Raw genomic sequence first — 21,698 nt, 5'->3', positions numbered from 1 at the left:
AAAAATCATTTTTAGTGATAGGGATCCCTGTTAGGGTGGCCACTCATGCGTCCCCAGAATACTGAATATTCCAGTACTTCCAGGAACCCCATCCCCACTGGAGTGACCTCGCCTGCAAGGTCACAGGGCAGAGCAGCATGCTCTTCAAAAATGGCATACACCATCCAATACTGGATAAAACTACAGTGGTTTTACCAGATAGGGACAAACCACCCAAAAAAGAGGACTGTTTGATTTAAAATTGGATGAATGGCCTGCCTATCCCCTCAGAAGAAAGTGAGAAGGAAACAGGATTTGTTCCTGGCAGCTGCAATCTTGGATTTTTCCAGCTCAGCTGTTCTGCAGTCTCACTGCCTTGTAGTTCCTTTTCTGGAATACTGTTCTCTTTACATGAAGTACCCATCTAAGAATTAGGAGAGGCTTCCTGTGAAGTCATGGGGGCTGGGGAGCAGCAATGTCCACTAATTGTGCCAGTTTCAGCATGGAGCTAAATGCTGAAGAAGCCATTCAGCTCCAGTGATGTCATTTCCCTGGTTCTCTTCAATTTAAAACAGAAAAGTAAATAATGTTACATGTAAAAGTCAGAGCTTGCCAAAGATAAGTGAATGTATGCTGCAGGAACAAATGGGGATAGTCAATTATAATTAAGAAATTTCTGCATTCAGAACTGAAATTAAACCTTTGTGATGTAACATGGCAGCTTTTTAACTGCACAATAACTAAAGACAGTAAGTGAAGAATAATATTGTGTCAGTTGTAACTTAAGGGGGAAATCTTAGGCAAGCAGAAAGCTTTTTATCCATGTTGGAATCTGGCCAGGACACTGGGACTGGTAAGCAGAATCTGATAAAATAAGTAAGGAATTCACCCTACAGCTGTAACCTCCAAAAAAGTCTTCTAAAAAACCATATAAAGAAATTTTTGACAAAACATACTTCAGCCAAAGAGGATCTTCTCATGAACAGCTTACCAAACACAAACTGCAGCTATAACTTTATTTTGTTTCTTTTCTGTTTATAGTTTCAAAACTCTTCAAAAATGAGGGTTGTCTCTCTCTCCAATGAGCTAAACAGACACACATTCTAAAAAATGAGTTCTCCTGGAGTGAGACCTGAATAAAAGGTTAGTTCCTGTGGATTCCTCTCTTAACTAACTGTGCTCTTTACAGTCACAGACTTTAGGATACTGTTCTATTTTTGTACATTTCAACATGTATTTCTCTGCTTCAGTAAATATAAAGTAACATGCCTGCAATGCGTATTTCTATATGGGGACAAATTCGCCCCATTCTAACTCTGCAGAAGACAATAGAATTTCACCAGGGATTAATTTGACCCTTTATCTTTATTTTCTTAAGGGAACTGAAGAATATGTTTCCTAGAAGATGTTTTTATGGGGTTTCCTGTCTGATGCTATCACAAACTAAGCTACAGCTGCATGGAACTAAGAATTCACTGATGGTAACATCAACCAAGAAAAACATGTGATAAGCAACTTGTCACAGCAACATTTTTACTACTGGTGTAAAAATATATGACTGCATATAGTTAAGACAGAGAGACGCTTTTATTTGTTATCAGTAGAGCTCCGGGTGTGCCATGGAGGTCGCGGAAGTCACGGATTCCATGACTTCCTGTGACCTCTGTGACTTCTGCAGTGGCCAGTGTAGCTGACCCCAAGGCTGCCCAAGCAGACGGCCTTGGGGCCAACTGCTCAGGCGACCCTGGGGACAGCCACACCAGCCACTGCTGGAGCGGCTCCACAGCCAGCCACACCCACTGCTGCTTCAGCGGCCCCAGGCAGCTGGCCCCAGAGACCGCCTGAGCAGTGGTCCTGGGAGTGGCGGGAGCAACTGCGGCTCCCAGCTGGAGCAGCATCTGGCCCCTGGGCTCTCTCTCCCACCAGCAGCTGGTGCCGCAGGCTCCTCCCGCACTAAGATTCAATCATGGGTATTTTTAATAAAAGTCATAGACAGGTCACGGGCCGTGATTTTTTGTTTCTTGCCCATGACCTGTCCATGACTTTTACTAAAAATACCAGTGATTAAATCATAGCCTTAGTTATCAGCATACTCTGCATAGCATAGAAGGTGAAGACAAATTCCACTGGGAACATTATTTAGGGAGCATTTATACTGGTGTTATAATTGCTCTCAAGTACATGTTTGGACGATGCAGTGGGTCTAGTGGTTAGAACAGGAGACTGAGGTTGGGAGTTCTAGCTTTCATTCCTCATTTTGCCAGTACTTGCTGTATGAACTTGAGCAATTCACTTATCCTCACATTATAGTTGAGAATACTGAGACACAGAGAGGTAAACACCTGTCTCACATGGGGAAAGGGTGTGTGATAATTACATAATGTTAAACTCAATGCTTGACAGAAAATTTCAAAAAATAAATAAAAGATAAACTTTTTAAAATCTGCATTTCTAATAGTTTGTTTAAATTATAAGTATCTAGATCTCAAATTGCCTCTTACATGGCAGTTATTTCTCCCTAAGAGAGTCCTATGATATGCGGATTTGAGAGAATTAGTAGTTTTAAATTGGAGATTATATTTTATAATTTGTATTACAGTGGCACCTAATAGGCCCTAACTTAGATCAAGGTCCCCTTTGGCTAGGCACTGTGCAAACAAAGTAAAGATAGCCCATGCCCCAGAGAGCTTGCAATATAAATAGACAAGACAAACAAATGGTGGGAGAGAAAACAGGCAGAATGGGGAAGTGATTTGCCCAAGGTCACACAAGAGGTAAGTGTGAAAGCTTGGAATAGAACCTGGGTTTCGTGACACCCCAGTTCTGTACTCTTTCTCCTAGACTAGTGGTTCTCAAACTTTTTTTTAACCGCAGACCACTTGAAAACTGCTGAGGGTCTTGGCAGACGACTTAATGATCTTTCCAAATGTTGTTTATACCGTTAGCTAACTATTGTAAAGAACTCTGGATAAAAGTGCTATATAAAATAAAATAATTATTATTATTATAAAAATATAATTATTAACTTTTTTGGTTCTACAAATAAAAGCACACAACTCATATTTTAATATCAGTAGTCTTACCTTTCTAATGCAATGGATGTGCCCTCTCTCCCAAGCTGGGCCTGGGAAGAAGGGAGGTCTCTCCCCTGCCACAGAGCTGAGGCTGGGAAGGAGGGCAGTCTCTCCCCAGCAGCCACAGCTCTGGAGCTGGGGAAAGTCGTCTCTTTCTCTGGCTACCGCAGCCCTGCATATCCCAAATTCCCCTCACCCTTCTTCTCACCCCACTGACCCCTCCCACGTATCCCCTCCTCCCCCGAAGGCCACCACCTCACCATACATGTGCGTCTTCTCCAGGGTCCAGGCATCTAATTAATTGAGCCACCCCTGCACAGCTCCACTAATTAGGTGGGTGGCCCTTCATTCTCTCATGTGCAGCCACCCAGCTGCACAACTTAGAGGGAACTATCTGCAGACCACCTGAATGGAGCTCGCAGACCACAGTTTGAGAACCTCTGTCCTAGACTTTACTGTCTCATGAGTACAATGAGAAATCTGCTATAGAGGATCCTCTTTGAAGAATGTAACTTCTGTTAATAAAATAATAATGGATTGTTAAATTATATTTAGGCTTAGTATCATGTGTACGTGCAGAGCAGCTGCAATTAATCCTTAAAGTTAAGACTGTCATAATCCTTTATAGTCACCATCCAATGATCCTTGTCTTGAGCTAAAGGAAATGGTGTTAATGCAAAGCACGAAGAAATAATTTTACAAGAGAGGAAAACAGAACAGACTGTAATATAAGCACTACTGGGTGAAGGGAAAGAAAAATAAAGGGTGCATACTTCATGCTAGTAGCATATGGAGAAAAGGAAATGTTTCATAATAAATCAGGGAACCATAGTGCAAGTGCTAGCAGTTTGCAACATGAAGAGGCAGCAACATGTAGCACTTGGCGTATGCATTCAGAATCATTGGCCAATATGCTGTAGTTACTTCAGCAAAAGGCACCAGGAGAACAATTGAGTGTGTTAAGTCAACTACAAGTTACTGCTATGGCCACCTAATATTAAACAAAACTTGGATATTCTCGGTGTTGCAGCCCTTCATTCTTTTGCACTATGACTTCTTGGGTGGTTTTTTTGTTTATTTTGTGTGTTTTTTGTCTGTTATGACTGCAGGGGAGTTTTCACTGCTGAGTGACACAGGATACACCTTCATGGACCAAGAGTGCTGCAGAACAAGTTAGATCAGGAATTAAAACAGTGCACATCACTAACGTCTCGGCAACCAGACAGGAAGGACCCAGCTTTAGATTTTGTGGGACTTACTAAGAAGGCAGATATGTGGGATCTCTGGAAGATGACAATGCATAACATCCGAGGTGATAGGGTGTGGCTGTTAAATGGGTTGTGTTGCTTCTAATTAAGAGGTGTAGGAGGGTTTTAGCAACTGAGGGTATGGTGTATGACTGTACACTTGAGACAGTCCTAGGGCCAACCTGGAAGGGTGGTCTAAATCAGAATTTAATAACTATACTAGTACTTCATACATCTAACACCTTCCATCTCAGAATTACAAAATACATCACACATTTTAATCAATACAAAATATTGATTTTACAGATAGTAAATAAGTGATATATATTCTAGGCCTCACAGTAATTTACACAAAAGCCCCTTTATACTGCCTGAATGGTGAAAAGGGGCTTTAGTGTAAATGAGAAACAAACCCTGTATCTGGAGAGAGATTGATAAGCTAGGAAGAGGAAAAACTAGATTGGAATATTGTAACAAGGGGGACTCACCACTGAAGTATCTCCTTGGGACTGGGTATGGCGTAGTGACTTGCTCCACATCTGGGATCCCCTGCTGATGGCCGCTCTGGTGTTCTGCAATCCACCCCTTCCCATAACTTGGTCCTCCATGCATGCCATGATTTAAGTCCACCCGTTCTGGGGTAACAAAGGCCAACAAACCAATGTCCAATACCTTGTATCAAGTCTTTAGACCCAAACCTGCTCCCTGTGGTCCTTATTCCCTTTTGTCAGAGGTCTCTGTCACTCTTCTTTCCTTCTGCAGCCTCACGCCACCATATCAGTGGCTTGTAGGGGGAACGTAGGCCTTCTCCTTACACCAGGGTTCCAGTCCATGGACCCTATAACCAGAAGCCAAGTTGTTCAAGAGTTGTTTCATCCAACTTTGCTGTTGCACTCCTGGACTTCTTCCTATGCAGTCTCTCTCAAACCTTCTTCCCCACAACCTCTCTAGGTTCACCCTTCTCTCAGGCCTTCCCCTCAAATCCCCTAACACAGTGATTTTCAACCTGTGGTCCATGGATAATCTCTCTCCTAGTCTCCTACCAGACTTCTCTAGTCAGGAGAGGATCCCTGGGCTTATTCTCCTTCTTGGGCTTCCTTTTTGGTCTCTCTCTCTCATTCCATTCACTATGGACTCTCTCCCAGCAGCCCCCTTTCTTTATCTTTGTTTACTTTTAGCACAACAGTGTCATTGTAGGAGTGACAACAGTGTCATTGTAGGTTACAACCACCATTTTCTTCATTCATCTTGAGCCCCTTTTTAAAACGAAAATCCTTTTACTCATTCTAGTATCCTTAAGAAAACACAGCAAGGCTTTTTTTAGCACTATTCCATTTTCCTGACATTCTCATTCGTCCCCTTAGGGGAAAAATCTTTGATTCTAAGCCAATGCATTTTTTTTTTTATAAAGCAACTTTCTTACCATAGAACAATGCCATAGAACATGATCAACAGTTTCTTCGGGTTTGTGCACATTACTCAGCCCATCCTTTGTCTTTTTAATAAGTTTAACTTTTCATTTAAGGTACAATGACTGGCTAATACTCTAAAATTGACTACTTCACTTTTTCAATCATAACTAAGGAATTCATCATCAGTGATTTTTGAGCTTATATCATAAAACCTTCATCCTTTTGTTTCCTTAGTCTATAGTTCTCACTATTCCTTTGCAAGTTCCTTCATGACCACACTTTGAAATTCTTGTCTGTTAAAGATATACCTCTTTCTGCTTTGACCTTCCTCTGTTTATAGTCCTCTGCGAGCCCCTCCCAAGCTGGGCTTCTCCCTTAGTTAAGCCTGGCTTTCCCTGCAGGTGCAGCCTGGTATGTTAATTGGCCTCTCTGGAACAATAACTCTTTTGACACCCCATCACATATATAAAGATATATACAAATCAACAGTCACCCCAAAGTGCAGAGCATTATTGCTGTCATCCTTTCCTTTTTTTAAATTGCTACAAAATATAAAGTATGCCAGTCACTTTAGAAATGATTTCTCCTTTCTTAAATTATATCATGGTTGTATGGTATTAACATACTTTCAGATGGATGTTGACTACTCTCATTATGATGTCACTGTGTGTAAACATGCTTCACTCCTCTACTTTTATCAGCTTTATTTTCTGAAAAGTGCAGTTACTTAGGCCCTGATTCTGAAAACATTTACAAACATGCTTAAAGTAAAACACATGCATAACTGTTAGCAGGACTGGGGTCTTATTTTGTTGTCTTTGATAACATGATTTGGTTTAGAATATTGACTGTGCTAAATATTTGGGATTTTTCAACACTCAGCCAACTGGAACAGAGGACAGTTGATCCTTGCCTTTCATTCTGATGTAATTCTAGAACATCTTTCAGTTCTAAACCTGTTATCAGCACTGCAGGTCATTTGGAGCATTGAGATGCCTGGCTAAAATTTCTTTTGCAGCTGAAATCTCTCTTAAGTTTTAAAAATCTGTATGCTTGTTTTTATTGAGGCCATTTACAACCAAAACGGAAGCATTTTGTGTTATGGTCAAAAAGTTATGTAGCTAAAATGCTCTAGTTTAGCTCCTGCAAAAACATTATAAAAAACTTCAACATATTCTCCATATGTCAGACATGTTTGTGCAGGATCAGTTTCAAAAGCAGAGACTGAAGAACACTGCTAGTTGGCCCAAATAAATGAAACACTGGAAGTGTAACTGCATCAGGTTTTCTGTTTTCAAAGAAATAAAGAAAATAAAGGAATGGAAAAGTGAGACATCACGTTGTGGGACCAAATATCAAAATTTACTCTGGGTCCTTGAAGACCCTGTACCTCATGGCAGAATCATAAGAGGTTTTGGGGTAATAAATTATCACAAATTAAAAATTACCTTGCAGTGAGATATGGCAACGGCAATAGCCAAAAGCAAATGCTATTTTGAGTTGTATATGCAAACACATCATGTCACAGGGGAGGGAGTGGATGCTTCATTTGATAATGCTCTGGAACTGGAACTCATTGCACTGAGTTTTGAATACCTCAGTCCCAGAAAGATATGGAAAATTGGAGAAAATATAAAAAAGGCAGTAAAAATGATAGGAGGTTAGAGGATTGATTTGTGATGAAGAGGAGATGAGATATCCTACAAATATCTGAACATTTAAAATCCAGAAGGAAGAGGAATTATTTAGAGCATGGGTTCACAATCTAGGGTGTCCCGAAAAAGGGTAAAGGGATCATAACTACTCTGCCCTTCCTATACTGGTGAATATGGGGTGGGGCTTCAACTACATCTCACCTCAATGGGAAGAGGGTCCTGGGTGGTCCTTGTATAGAAAAGAGGGTTGTTGTATGGAAAAGTTTGAGAACCACTGATTACAGGAGAAATTAAAAAAGAAAATGTAGGTTGCGTAACAGGAAAATCTTACTAACAATAAAATTTATTATGTTGTGCTTAGAATATTTAAAACCAGACTCAACTAAACACTAGAGTGTGCACTATAGGGAACCATCTTGCATTGGCAGGGAGATGGCCTGGATATCCTCATGGGTCTTTTCCATCTCCTACTTCTATAATTCTAAATTAAGACTAATGGGGTGGGGTGTGCTGAAATTCAGGATACATGTCATGATGAGATCTATTACTTAGTGTAATAATATTCCAAGAAATGAGATATGTTGGAAATCTTCTGTTAATTGTTTAAAACTATATAATGTTGGAAACAATCATGCATTAACTGAAAATCTAAAAGATTACTCTTGAGGGCAGGGACTATCTTTTTGTTATGTGAGTCTACAATACTTAGCCCCAAGGCACTACCACAATACAAATAATAAACTACTTGATAAAAGATCATTTAATAATAAATTGATCAAATAAAATTATCTGTGATGTCTGAGTCTGAAATATTTTGATATTTTTTATAAAATTATCTGTGCAAACATTATATTCAGTTGTGTCAAGATGGCACACCAGATTCTGAAATCAGGAACAGTAGTTAACATAGGAAGATCCTACTGTATATAACGTAGAATTCAGAACCCCATTTGTTAAAGCCCACTGTTGTCTCTGTTTGTTTGTAAGCCCTACTGTTCAAATTTTACCCGTATGTGTCAATTAAATTTTCCAGTTAATGATACTACTGTAACCAACCCTACTGCAGGATGTGTCGGAGTGTGTTGGCTACACCAACCCCTAAGTATGTGATAGCATGCTGAGTGTACCACAGATTTGGAGGCAAGTGCTGTCTGTGCTCCAAATACTTGGCTCTTCAGGCTCTAGTCCTTGGTGGGTTCTCAGAAACAGTTGCACACTTTGTGTGCCAGGGCAGATTCCTCTGCAAGAGTTGCCAAAATAAAAAGTGCAGTTACCCTAGGTACAATTGCTTAAGTCACAACACAAAGATCAAAAGAACAATTCCCAATCCAGCCCATAAGGGCAGTCCAGTACTGGGATATGAAAGTAAGGGCATATCTAGACAACAGTGGCACAGTTATTGTACCACTGTAGTGTAGATGCTTCCTAGGTCAATGAAAGGGGTTTTTCCTCAGTGTAGTTAATCCAACTCTCCAAGAGGTGGTAGTTGGTTGGCAGCCACATCTACACCAGGGTTTAGGTCGACCTAACTACAGTGTCCATGGCACAACATTTTTCACAGCCCTGAGTGACATAGCTAGGTTGACCTAATTTTTAAGTGTCTAGCAGACCTGTGAGTCCCAGTGTAACCCTTTCCCAGTATCCTTCTGCCTGCAGACCACAGCCGTGTATGCTCCTACTGCAGATACTAATAGCCCTGTGCCTAAAACCATCTGACTTGACCCAACGCTAAGACTACCTGCTCTCCAGTCTTCTCTCTTTGACCAGCTCTCAGGCTGCTGTCTCCAGCCTTCTTCTGTTTACATGAAGCATTATACTTCCACATGAGCCAGGTCACCACTTCTGACCTCAGGTAGCCCTTCTCTTTCCTGTACTCAGGAGGTTCTGGAGTCCTGTGCTGGCTAGATATTGAACTGGGGATGAATACAGTCCCCCGTAATGAGTGAACAGGTTCATTACACATTCATAGTTAATTAAGCTGTACACAACAACAACTTTTTCAGGCCCCCTAACAGCACAGACTACCACAGGGATAACACTTTAGAATCATTCAGCTCAGGGAAACTGAATGTCCCGTGAGGACTGCCCCTTTAAGAGGGAGCAGGGTCCAGTGCCCCTCAACAGATTATCTGTTGCTCAGTTGGGCTTAAGAAAAGGCACTTAGGCCTTATAAAGAATAAAATCACTGTATGTGGGTGTCAGCATATGCATGGGAAATAAGAAAGCACCTACAAGGCCCTGAGTCAGCAGGGGGAAACCACTACTGGGGGAAAGTCCTGTGAAGAAGGCCAAATCCTCTCTTCCCTCGCTGTATCTTTCCCTACTAATTCAGGTCCCTGCAGGGGCATTCTTCCTCCCTGAAGGCAACTGCCAACACTCACCTGTAGCTGTAGGTCCAGGTGTCTTTCCCTAAGTTAGGCAGCAGGTGATCAGTCCAGGTCCATGGGACTCTTCTCTCTCAAAGAGGGCAATCATGCCTAACACGGACCAAAAAAAAAAAAAATTGTACTGTTAGTAGGATTGGCAAAATTCATTTTTTTAAATAACAGTTTATTTGTAAGCATTTTTTATTTTTATTTAAATGTTCACAGTTGCACAAAATTGTGGGGTTTTTTTTAGAATTGTATCAATTTAAATTTTCATAGTTATGGGAAATAATAGGGGGATCATATAATTATTTAATGACAGTAAACAGTGAGGTTAAAGCTTTATAACCATTAAAAAGCAAATTGTCAACATCTCATGTCAAAATATATAAATTATCCTCAAGAGAAACTCTAAATTCTCAAGCAACATTTTCCTTACTTTACCTATTTGTAGATTCTGAATGTTACTGATAGAAATATTTATCTGTCAGTGTGTGTGAAAATGCTATTTACTAATTAAAGAATCTAATTCTGCCAAGCCTAATTATTAGCACCTGTTGAACTGTATCCATCTGTTGCCTCTTGTCTTATACTTAGATTGTAAGCTGTTTGGGGCAAAGAGCGGCTTTTTGTTTTGTTTATACAGTGCCTAGTGCAATGGGGTCCTGGTCCATGAGTGGTATAATAATAGCTCTGAAGCACCTCTGTAAGAAAGCAATTTGTAGAAGGGGAGGAATAAAGATGTGTTTTAAACCCACTTTTAAAATACACTGTGATTCAATTAACTTTCTGAAAGGACAGAGTGAAATGAAATAGTACAAGGCCCTGATCCTGCAAATGGGTCTGAATACCCTATTGAAGTCAACAGGACTCCATGTGAGCACTGCGGTCTGATCACACAGAGTCAGTTGCAGAACTGAAGTCCAGATTTTTTTAGTATTTATAGCACACAACTGGGCAGTAAGGACTGTTGGTTTGTATTGTCAGTATGTCCTTGAACAAGTCACAACCTCTATGTCTCAGTTTATGCATCTGTAAAACAGAGGTGTGGTTAATAATATTTAGCTCTCACAAAGCAGTTTAAATCTTCTAAACTTTGGACATTTACTATCTAATTAATGCAGTGAGGCGTCGTTAATTTTTGGAAAGTACTTTAAAATCCCCAAATAGCCAGGCTTGCCCTGCAAGGTATTATGTGACAAAGGAGTCCTTCGGGGGGACCCTGAAATATCTTACCTTTGTTCTAAATTATTTTAACAGCAGTATAACAAGGTGTGTCAGCGTAGCCCTTCTCCTAAGGAAACCAAGGACTGGCCTCTCCCAGCCTAGGATACTTGGCATCCATAGGCCTAACACCACCAACAGCTGAAGCCGCCACTTACGGAAGGTTCCCTTAGAGTACAAGGGGTGGGGAGCTATTAATCTTTCTCCACCCTCTGCCCAAAAGCGTGGGTGACGTTTGGGCAAGGAGGAAGAAAGAAAGCGTTTGGGGGAAGGGCACCCGTTAATCTTCCTCCCGCTTCGGAAATACGTGTGTGTATGTGGGGGGAGAGGGGGTGGTGTTGCTAGAGGAGGAGGGGAGTAGCCAGGCGGTTTCACCTGCGTGATCCTTCCCAGAAAGGGCAGGGGCCTGGTTGTCGTCGTGGGAACAGCCAGAGTGGAAGCGAAAGGCTGCAGCAAAGGGGTTTCAGCCTTCAAGGGCTTTGTTTGGCAGTTTGCTCCAGAAGGGGTGGCTGAGTGAGGGGCGAAGCCAAGCAGCCAGGGCGTTGTTCGCAGCATTCGTCCCTAGCCGGGGAGCGGTGTAGCCCCCGCCAGGGACTCCGCTTCTCTCCTCTCCCCTGGCGCTGCGCGGCAGGAAGGGGAGGCGGAAGAAAGGGGAAGAAGCTCCGGGCAGGCCGCGGGAGGGAGGAGCAGTCTCGGGGGGAGGCGGCAGACGCACAAGATGGCCCCTGCTGCAGAGGCAGCAGTAGCAGCCGGCCGTGGGGCGGAGGTGGCGGCGGCCAGGCGGTCTCTGCTGCTGTTGCCGGTGCTGGAGGCGGTGGGCGCTGTGGCCAGCCCCGTCTCCCAGAGCTGAGAGGAGCCGCTGCTGGGAGTCCAGCCGTGCGGTGAGTGCGGGTCCTGGGCTTCGGTGCGGGGAACAATGGGGCGGAGGTGGCTTCTCTCGGGCCTGGCCCAGTGGAGGTCGGGGGCTGGCCCTGCCTTAGTTAAGGCTTTCAGTGACAGGGGGTCATTGCAGGGGGCTCTAGCCTGTGTTCCTGCCTCCATCTCTAGGCCTTAGGCTTCGGCCGGTCTCCATTTCCGAGTTGCTGTGTCTTGGAGGAGACCAAGGAGGCTAGTTCTATGAAACTGGGGGCCGGAAGAAAGAGGTTTCCTTTGCCCTTGGAGGAGGAGTGGAGGTGGTAGTTCCAGGGGCTCTTGGTTTAGGGGAGTTGGGGCTGGCCTCGTGTCACTCTGGGGTGGGGACAGAGGACACTTTTTTAGTTGCAGGGAGAGTCTGAAGTATGAGAGAGAATACATTCTGCAGCCCCAGTTATAAAGGTATGTAGCTTTTTACAACACAGATGGGAAGCTGGTTTCTGCCCTCAAAGGGTTTAGCTCCCACTGTGGATTTGCAAAGCTGACGTGACACACACATTGGATGCTTTGTTTAAAATATATCCACAAATATCTGTGTGTCTCTCGTCTCCCTCTCTCCCCCCCCCCCACCCTTAGTCAGCCTGCTGCTGTTTTGGGTGCCTATCAAAGTTGTAGGGAACATTCAGAGTAAGTTGGCCAGTGATTTCTGTGAGTGTCTGGAAACTGAGAACCTGGCATTTGTTTGGGAAATGTAAATCTAAAAAGATCCAACTAACTTGACATTGTTTTTCTTTCTGGTATTATGTTAGACACAGAGTTAAAAGATGGGGCACGGATTTCCTGCCAGGAAACAGAGCACCCAGTAGCTACCCTTATATCTTTGGGGGGGAGGGGGAAAAGAAGAATGCCCAGAAATGATGTTTTGTCTTCAGAGGCCATATTGAGTGAGATCTGTGCCATTTTAAGAGTCCACGAGTAGGGAAACTGATATTTCTTCTAGAAACTGGTATTTCATTAAATTCTTTCCACACACGCTGCTTTCTCCTGAACAGTTGTTTTAAAACTTGTTTTGTTTCAGTCAGTTACAGAAAAAAATGCATTGGTGACATTTTATCAGTTAGTAAGGAGCGTCCATTATTTTAATGTAATTTTGTTGGCCAAATGGTTAAATTGCAAAAATGAGTTCATGTTAAAACAGCCAGTTCACTTCTATCAGTAGCAATGCTGCTTTTTCACCACTGACTCTTTTAGTGACATATTATCCTTTGATCACTCTGTTGTAAGATGACAACTGGACTATTTCTACGTTTATACTATACTACAGTGATGCCTAGTTTCAGTGACATATGGAAGTGTGCTACCTTTTTCCACTAAAGTTTTTTTTCCATCTTCAGGGATATATAAATCTTGTTTTAAGCCCTCCTGCCAATTCTTGAGCATATGGGTAACTACTTTTGTGTGGTCTCATTGACTTCATTGAATAAAGTTATGCACATGCTTGAGTGCTGGCAGGACTGGGGTCCACATCTTTATCAGTTAAATTAGCATAGAAATTATCCATCCATAAATGCAGTGTTTCATTTCTACCATTGATGTGAAGCTATAGTTTCCATTAAAGTTAATAAGATCTAGGTGCATCAAAGGGAGATGATCTCCCCCTCCCTGCCTTTCCTGAAATTTTCAGCCTATTATTCCTGCCCTAGAAAAGGCTCCTCCAGAGCAGATGATTAGCAGGTTATTTTGAGGGACCTTTGCACTGATAGTACATGCGTTCTGTTCGTTTGTTTGGACTCCGATTTCCATGCTGTCAGTAAAACATCTTTGATCAGCATTAAAATTCATGGGGATGAGGAGGAAATTGCTTGTTCTTTGTACCAAAACCAACATCATTTAAACCAAAATGTACTAGATTGTTGGTTTGAAGTTGGTCTGGGCTGGTAGTGACTACAAGGTCTGACCTAATGTCTGTCTGTGGTTCATGAAACTAAGGGCAGATCTACATGTAAAATGTTGCATTGATGCAGCTGCGCTGGTGTAGTGTAGTTAATCCACCTCCCAGAGAGAGGATAGCTATGTAGATGAGAGAAGCTCTCTAGTCAACATGTCTACGGGGGGCGGCTAGGTCTGTATAACTCCGTTGCTCAGAGCTGTGCATTTTTCACACTCCTGAGCTATGTAGTTATACTCAGATAGGTCTGTAGTGTACACTTGGCCTGAATGATGGCTTCAGCCCACTTCTCAAAGTGTAAGTGTCTGCATGACACAGACCAGCACCAGTTTTGCTAAGGGCGTGGCTACACTGGAAACTTCAAAGCGCTGTCGCGGGAGTGCTCCCATGGCAGTGTTTTGAAGTGCGAGTGAGGTCACATGTGAGCACTGGGAGAGAGCTCTCCCAGCGCTCGGAGCCTGTTTACGCTAGCGCTTTAAAGCGTTCTGACTTGCTGCACTCCGGAGGTGATTTTTCACACCCCTGAGCCAGCAGGTTAGAGCCCTGTAAAATGTAAGTGCAGCCAAGTCCTAACTGAAAGGTTTAACAGAGTTAAGTGCTGAAGACCTAAATTATTTAAAGATGGCCCTCCAAAGCAGGTTTGAACTAACGTTGATGGGACAGTTTGCAGAAACTTGAACTCCTGTTGCCTATGACCTACCAGCTATCTGGATGGAGATCTTCTATCGCAAATGCTGTCAATCTGGTACTCTTCAGTAGTGGTGAATTCAGAAAATATATATACCCAAGATTTTGAATGAATTGGTTTATTTTCTTGTATGTCTGAATATTTGGAAAGAATCTGAAAAGGGTGGCAAGGATTGAAAATTTCACCGGTCTGAGACTTGCTATATACACAGGCTTGGCAGAATTTGATTTGATTTTTTTTTAAATTTAATGTTTAATATTTTTAATCATTTAATTTTCACGGTTGCAAGACATTAAAGGGGGTTATTGTTAGAGTAGTGCTGACAGCAGGGCTTCAGGGGGCTCCCTGCATGGCCAATGGGCCTGACACCTGGCTACAGCATTCAGGGGAGGCTGTGCTCCAGACTCCATGAGGAGGAGGGTGAGCTCCCAGTCCTAGAGGAGGCCACCCTCTGAAGAATGACTTTTGCATGGGCATGGCCCCTGTAAATCTGGCTGTGAATGAGCGAGCGGGGAGGTGACAGTGGGGCTGCAGAGTGCTCCCTGCATGGTCACCAGGCTGGTGACACCAGATCCATGCAGGTGTTAGCTGTGGGGGAAGCTGCACTTACCGACTGTTACAGATATTTTTTGTTGATTTCTCTGTCAGGTAAAACTGTTGTTTCACAGTGACTAATGATTTAAATCAAATCCTGCCAATCCGACGTATATGATACTGGACAAGTGCTCCAGAGAAGTACTGCTAGATTAACAGATGTCACTTTGGATGGGCTATCACCAGCAGGAGAGTGAATTTGTGTGGGGGGGTAGAAGGTGAGAAAACCTGGATTTGTGCTGGAAATGGCCCACCTGATGATCACTTTAGATAAGCTATTACCAGTAGGACAGTGGGGTGGGAGGAGGTATTGTTTCATATTCTCTGTGTATATATAAAGTCTGCCGCAGTTTCCACGGTATGCATCCGATGAAGTGAGCTGTAGCTCACGAAAGCTTATGCTCAAATAAATTGGTTAGTCTCTAAGGTGCCACAAGTACTCCTTTTCTTTTTGCGAATACAGACTAACACGGCTGTTACTCTGAAACCAGATTGATAGTGTTAAAGTTTATTATCTCATGACTCATCATTGCGAAAAAGGTGTGCTGTATGCCATTCAAAAACAGGAATTAGTTTTTTGTTTGTTAGCTATGCATGTTGTGATTACCATATTTCTTTTTCCATGTGAATTCCAACATGATTTTACTGTCTAATATCTAGAAAACAAATGACTGCAAAATAATGCTTTAAATGCCTTAACTGTAAAATAGGGATAATGATGCTTGCTACTTTTGTAAAGCTGTTTAAAGCACTTTCCATCAGTAGATAGTATAAGACCTGGGTATTTTTATTTATTTATTTATTTATTTACATTCTCCCTGAAAAGCTTAGAAATCCCAGCTTTCAAATGGTATGAAGAATAACACTGAAATTTTAAAAAATGAGTGTCTAAAGTTAGGATCCCAAATATGTGGCCTAACTTTCCAAAACTGATGATCACCCGAGAAGCTCCCATACGTGGTACAACCAAACTTCCTTCTAAATCTTGACCTGTCTCTCACCATCACTGAAATCAATTGCAACATGATTTTAAGTAGCTGCAAAGTAGAAGAGGAACAAATAAGAACATAATCAGTGTGGTTTTTCCCCTAGTCCCCCAGGGCCTGGTATACTGCAGCCTGCTTGAGTTTTTGATGGACTAGTGTTTAGAACCAGAAAATTTTCCCCAGTATTGCCATTGAACCATTGATTACACAAACATGTTCAAATCCTGAGTGGAGATGCATACATCTGGGGGGAAAAAACATTTAATTTTTCATTTTACAAAAAATCTTTTGTGACAGTTAGGTATGTGTAAAATAACTACACCATATACCGAAACTCAGGAAGTGAACCAATGTCAATGAACAGTAACCTTTCTATAAAAATTCTTTTGGTCTTCCACCCTTTCAAACCACTTTCAAGAAAAGCCTGAGAAAATAGATAGGCCTTGCAACCTTCCCCTCTCAATGGAGATAGATGAGGAGGGAAGCAAATTCCATTTGTGGATGGAACTCCACAGAAAACTGTCTCTATATGTACAAAGCAAGTGGTTGTTGGTCTTTTAACAGCTGAGATCAACTGGATACTTGAGCCATTTCTCTTTTTGTGCTTTAACCTAAGATACACAGGATCAGGACCATAAAGTAACTTGTATATCAGAGCCAGTATTTTGGAGATGCGCCTGACAATGAACTCGGAGCTAGTTTTGTCAAGGGAGCACAAACATGTGCTTTATGTGTGAAATGGCAGTAAGTAAGCAGGCAGCTGCGTTCTGCACTTTTTGCAGTATCAGTGTGACCTTTAAGGTTAGTTGTATGGAGGGCACATTGTCTGGAGATTGTTGGGTAACTGTCATGACATCCACAAATAGCTACTGATCATGCGTAATTTTGTTACTGTACAAAAATATTAATAACACATGTTCACTTGTAAGATACGTTCTCCTTTTGAGTTGATCCACGTGTAGCTCCTGTTAGCGCCACTGTGGTCATGAGCATGTCTTGAGAAATATGGTAGGGCAAACTATCTCTTGCACACAATCCCATTGTTTTAATTGGTGGCGTGTGTAGTAGAACTTGAAGTGACAGAATACTACAGTAGTTTCAAAGGAATTAATGACTTATGTCCCCTATACTTCTGAAATGACATAACGAGGAGAAGTCTTAATGTCTTTAAAACTGTATGGGCACTAACCTGTTTCAGTGTGGTATTACAAATGCATAGGTGTTCTCTGCTCCCCTCTCCCGCCCCATACTGGGAAGTCAGTTACAGTGCTTCAGGAAATAATGTCTCTGTTGGAGCACAGCAGTGACTCATATATCAGCTGTGAGAGGTACTTGTTCTGACCTTTGATTAGGTGACGATTCTGGATAATCATTCGTTCATTGCAGTTTCATGCTGTTGTTAGAGTGGCACTGATTGTGTCTTCCTATAGTTGAAATTACAGAACAGCATCCATAAAACCTCCCTCTTGGTAGTTTCTCCTTCAAGCTGAAATTTTCCATGCTTCATATTTGACCAAAAATGATTTTTTTTTAAACATTCAGCTCTTTGAGTGAGAGAAAATGAAGTAGATCAAAAATACAAAATGAGCAATTATTAGAGAAGATAAATGTTTTTTATAAGTTTTGTCTGCCCTCTACTACATTGAAATGGAAAGCAATGTGCTGGAGAGAAAAAACATTCCTCTCTCTCCTAAGTTTACTTCCTTCCACAGAACATATGGTAGGGGTGTGTATGGAAATGGGTGTTGCGGGAGGTGAGTGTGTTGCATATAACTTTTTGAGAGAGAGAGAGAACCTGTTCTCTATATATTAATACAATTTTCAGCCTTCAGTGGCAGGGATGGCTTGTTGATTGAAACATGTTTGAAATGCTTATTGTCCTGGAGCCATCCATTCAAATTTAGGCAATGTTGATTTCCCTACTACTTACTGATTGGGATTTTCAGAAGCAGTGCAGTTTTGTAGCGTAAACAAGATCTGCTGTGGTTGGAAGTTTCTTTTAAAGTGGTCATCAGTGAAATAGTTAGATGTTGACTTCAAATTACTATAAGTCAATAACATTATGCTTGTTACTGCCACATTGTTCCTGGTGGAGCTGAAGCGGTGTTAGCAACACTGAAACTTATTCTGGTGTAGACAAGGCCTGAGAGCCCCAGAGCTGCTTCTGGACTTGTAGATCCCATGCAAGATTTCAGAACTACTGCTAGCCTACCATGATGGCTAGTATACCATCTGTAATTCCTCTTATTTAAACTTTGCTGTATATAAGGCGGGGCCAGGATTCAAATATAGATCTTGCTTTAAATGAACTTTAAAAAACATTTACAATCTTAATAAGTGGAGTTTCAGACAACGTGATGGTGAGGTGATGTCTGAGATTGAAGGGTTAGAGGTTCAGCAAGGTTCAGATGGTGCATATCCATGACTTCCTAAGTGTGAAGTAGCTGAACTTCTAGCAAAAACATGCAAGTTCATTAAAACAGCTACTATATAGGAGCATTGGAGGGTAATAAATTTGTAAGCAGGGGTGATCCAGGGAATTAAAAACAGTAAAACTTATTCTGTACCTAGTAAATTGGTTGAAATGATAATTAAAAATAGAACAATAAAACCTCCTGGAAGATGATCATATGATATTATACTATGTAATCTGCATGGTTCTGCAATGGACAGTTGTCTCACTAAACTCTTATAAAGCTTTGAAAGTGTCAGCAAAGTAGTGGATACAGCAGAACTGGTTGACCTAATTTATTTAGATTTTTGAAAGGGCTTTTGGGGTGTTGTGGAAGCTAAGTTTAGTTAGCATTTAGAGGGAGATTAGATGCTTATATGGACAAGAATATTCCCACTGATGCATTCAGAGTTTTGGAAGGGGTTAAAAAAACCCCTCATGCTTCATGTTTTAAACTAGTCTCTAACTATCAGGGATGAGGATGAGAGCTTCATTTGGATAAATTGTATTTTATCTGCCTACTGTGATTCTTGCACCTTCCTGTTAAGTACCTGGTACTGCCATTGTTGGAGAGGAAACGGGATTAGGTGGACCACAGAGTCTGGTGCAGTATGACAATTCCTATGTTTTCTATATGGAATACAAATTGTGATAGGATAAAATTAAAGCCAGAAAAGGAAAAGCACACTTCTCTTGTCCCCAAAATATTCTCCTCAGTAGTAATGAATTATGCCAACTTTGGAATAGTATCAGAGGGGTAACTGTGTTAGTCTGTACCTACCAAAACAACGAGGAGTCCGGTGGCACCTTAAAACTAACAGATTTATTTGGGCATAAACTTTTGTGAGTTAAAAAAAACACTTGTTCAGTTGCATCTGAAGTGTATTTTTTTTTTTACCCACGAAAGCTTATGCCCAAATAAATCTGTTAGTCTTTAACTTTTGGAATAGTTCCTTTGAAGAAAGGGGAGGGTGGAGGAAGAGAGGGAAGACAGAAATTCATTAAATGTTAATAGGAAAGTACAATTCTCTGTTAAACATTCACATGCAAGTATTGTATTTATATTAGCTCTTGTACTCATCTTATACGAGCTCTTACTTTTTCGTGGTGTTTATCTTTACACTTAATAGCATGATGTGAGCAGTCATTTCCACAGCCAGCATAATGTGTGATCAAAGCTATCCTTTTCCTGGGGTTTCGTTTTGTCATTGTACTATTAATGAAGTTCACCTCAGGCCTTCCCTCCATATTTAGCTGCTCTTAGAGATGGTCACAGGACTTTTGCACCTGTCTACTAAATCCTCTCTTCTGCAGATCCAACCTTGAGAGCCACTCCCGTGTAACTTATATCAGTGGTGGAATTTAGTGAACTTCATTGGTACTAGTGAATCTAGCAGCAGAATCAACAATAACTGCAATTGGGCTGGGTTCACAGAACTGTCAGCCTGTTACACATGCTAATACAAAAAGATGGAGAGTTACATGTTCCTGTTGCAAGAACAAGCTGTTCTCCTTCAAGGGGTCCAGCACGAATTTTTTTTCATCCCTGGCATGTGCAACATTCCATGGTTGTTGTATTTTCCACTCACCCATCAGGTGCTGGCTACGGCCAAAATGTGAGGGACTACTGGTCTGATATAGTGTGGCAAATCCTGCAATATTTGCTTTTAAGATGTGTTGAACAGTAGTTTAATTTGTGAAGTGGTTATCTTGATGTGTGGAGATTCATTGTCCAGGCTACCATTTCCAACAGTGTTGGGGGCATAATTTAGGATGCAGAAAGGGTATTTGGAGTTTAGAAACATCAACAGAGGTACTACATGTACTCACATGAGCTAGTTCTGCAAGACCAGGCAATTCCTGTGGAGCTGGAGACTACTTCTCGTTGGGATTTTGCATGCAGAGTACATTGTCAGGAGAAATTAATTGCAATGGTTTGGAATTTGGGGGTGACTATGAGTCATTTGAACTCTTTCCAGTCACCAATGGGGTCAAGCAGGACTGTGTGTTGGCCTCAGGTCTCTTCAGTATGATGATCTTTGCCATGCTTACAGACACCTTATGTGACTGTCACACTAAGATAGATCATCAGATATCAGACTGATGGCAAGCTCTTCAATTTGAGGAGACTACAGGTGATGACAAAGGTACAGGAAGTGACTGTTTATGATCTTGGGTTTCCTGCCTGATGACTGTTTCCTGAATACCAAATGTGAGTCTGACATGCAGCAGAGTATGAGCTATTGTTCTTCTGTTTGTGACAACTTTGGTCTCTCAACATCAAGAAGACAGAAGTGATGTACCAGTCTGCACCAGGAAAGTCTGACGTACAACCTACTATCACAGTGAATAGCCAAATCCTTCAGGCAGTGGACAGGTTCACCTACCTTGGAAATACACTGTCACATTTGCATGGGTGATGAAACCAATGCCAGAATTGCAAAAGCGAGTGTGGCCTTTGGCAGGTTATGTACAGATGTGTGGGAGCATAGAAGCATTAGTCAAAAAAACTGAAGGACTACAAAGCCATAATGTTGCTACCTCTGATGTCTACATGTGAAACCTGGACGGTGTACAGATGCCATGCTATGAAACTGAATCACTTCCCCATGCGCTGTCTAAGGAAACTGATCAGGATAAGATGGCAAGAAAAGGTTCCAGTTACTTAGGTTCTCATACGACCAGGCATTCCAAGCATCCATATTCTGATCTCACATATGAGATGGGCCGGCCATGTCAACAGAAGGTCAGATAATCGACTGCCAAAGAAGATCTTTTACAGCAAGCTGAAGGAAGGAAAGCACTCTGAGGGGCTGAAAGAAATGTTTCAAGGACTCCCTCAAGTTAGCCCTGGGGTGTTCCAACATTGACTTTTGGGAAGATCTCACACATGATTGTTCTACCTGGTGAAGTCTCTCATCCATACTGGAGCTACAGGCTATGAGCAGATGAGAATTGCTGAGGCAGAACAGAAGTGCCAGCAGCATAAGGACATGTCTACACTTCCACTTACGTTGGTAAAATTTATGTTGCCCTTGGGGGGTGGGGTGAAACCCTTCCCCCCGAGCAGGGCCGGATTAACACAGGGGCTTTAGGGGCTGTGGCCCTGGGCTGAGGAGGGCACTGGCACAGCAGGGCTCAGGCAGGCTGCCTGCATGCCATGGCCCCATGCCGCTCCCGGAAGCGGCCGGCTGCTCGCACGTCTCTGCGGCACCTAACGA

At 42.0% G+C, this 21,698-nt stretch overlaps 2 protein-coding genes across 10 annotated transcripts in view; one reads left to right on the top strand and one right to left on the bottom strand.

Annotated features, from left to right (window-relative positions):
• The window catches only part of LOC311524782 (uncharacterized protein), a 39,422-nt gene extending 27,798 nt beyond the window's left edge, over positions 1-11,624 (bottom strand). For 2 of the 6 annotated variants that reach the window (XR_014712617.1, XM_084636278.1), the window contains exons 1-3: positions 11,333-11,514; positions 9,749-9,844; positions 4,789-5,138 (exon numbers count right to left, since the gene is read on the bottom strand). Coding sequence is in view for 3 of the 6 variants with exons in the window: in XM_084636278.1 (XP_084492404.1) it covers positions 4,789-4,917 (129 nt within the window). In the remaining 3 variants the exon portion in view is untranslated. Of the gene's footprint in view, positions 1-4,788; positions 5,139-9,748; positions 9,845-11,332 lie in introns of all 6 variants that reach the window. The other 4 variants (XR_014712615.1, XR_014712616.1, XM_084636280.1 and 1 more) reach the window with 4 other exon arrangements.
• Positions 11,625-11,648: 24 nt separating this feature from the next.
• Positions 11,649-21,698, top strand: part of RC3H1 (ring finger and CCCH-type domains 1) — a 98,153-nt gene continuing 88,103 nt past the window's right edge. For 3 of the 4 annotated variants that reach the window (XM_084636274.1, XM_084636272.1, XM_084636273.1), the window contains exon 1: positions 11,650-11,838. The gene's annotated coding sequence lies outside the window, so the exon portion shown is untranslated. Of the gene's footprint in view, positions 11,839-21,698 lie in introns of all 4 variants that reach the window. The other variant, XM_084636271.1, reaches the window with a different exon arrangement.

This window comes from Lepidochelys olivacea, assembly GCF_965140295.1.
Source record: "Lepidochelys olivacea isolate rLepOli2 genome assembly, chromosome: 8".
NCBI lineage: Eukaryota > Metazoa > Chordata > Testudines > Cheloniidae > Lepidochelys > Lepidochelys olivacea.
This window is presented reverse-complemented; position numbering and strand designations above follow the sequence as displayed.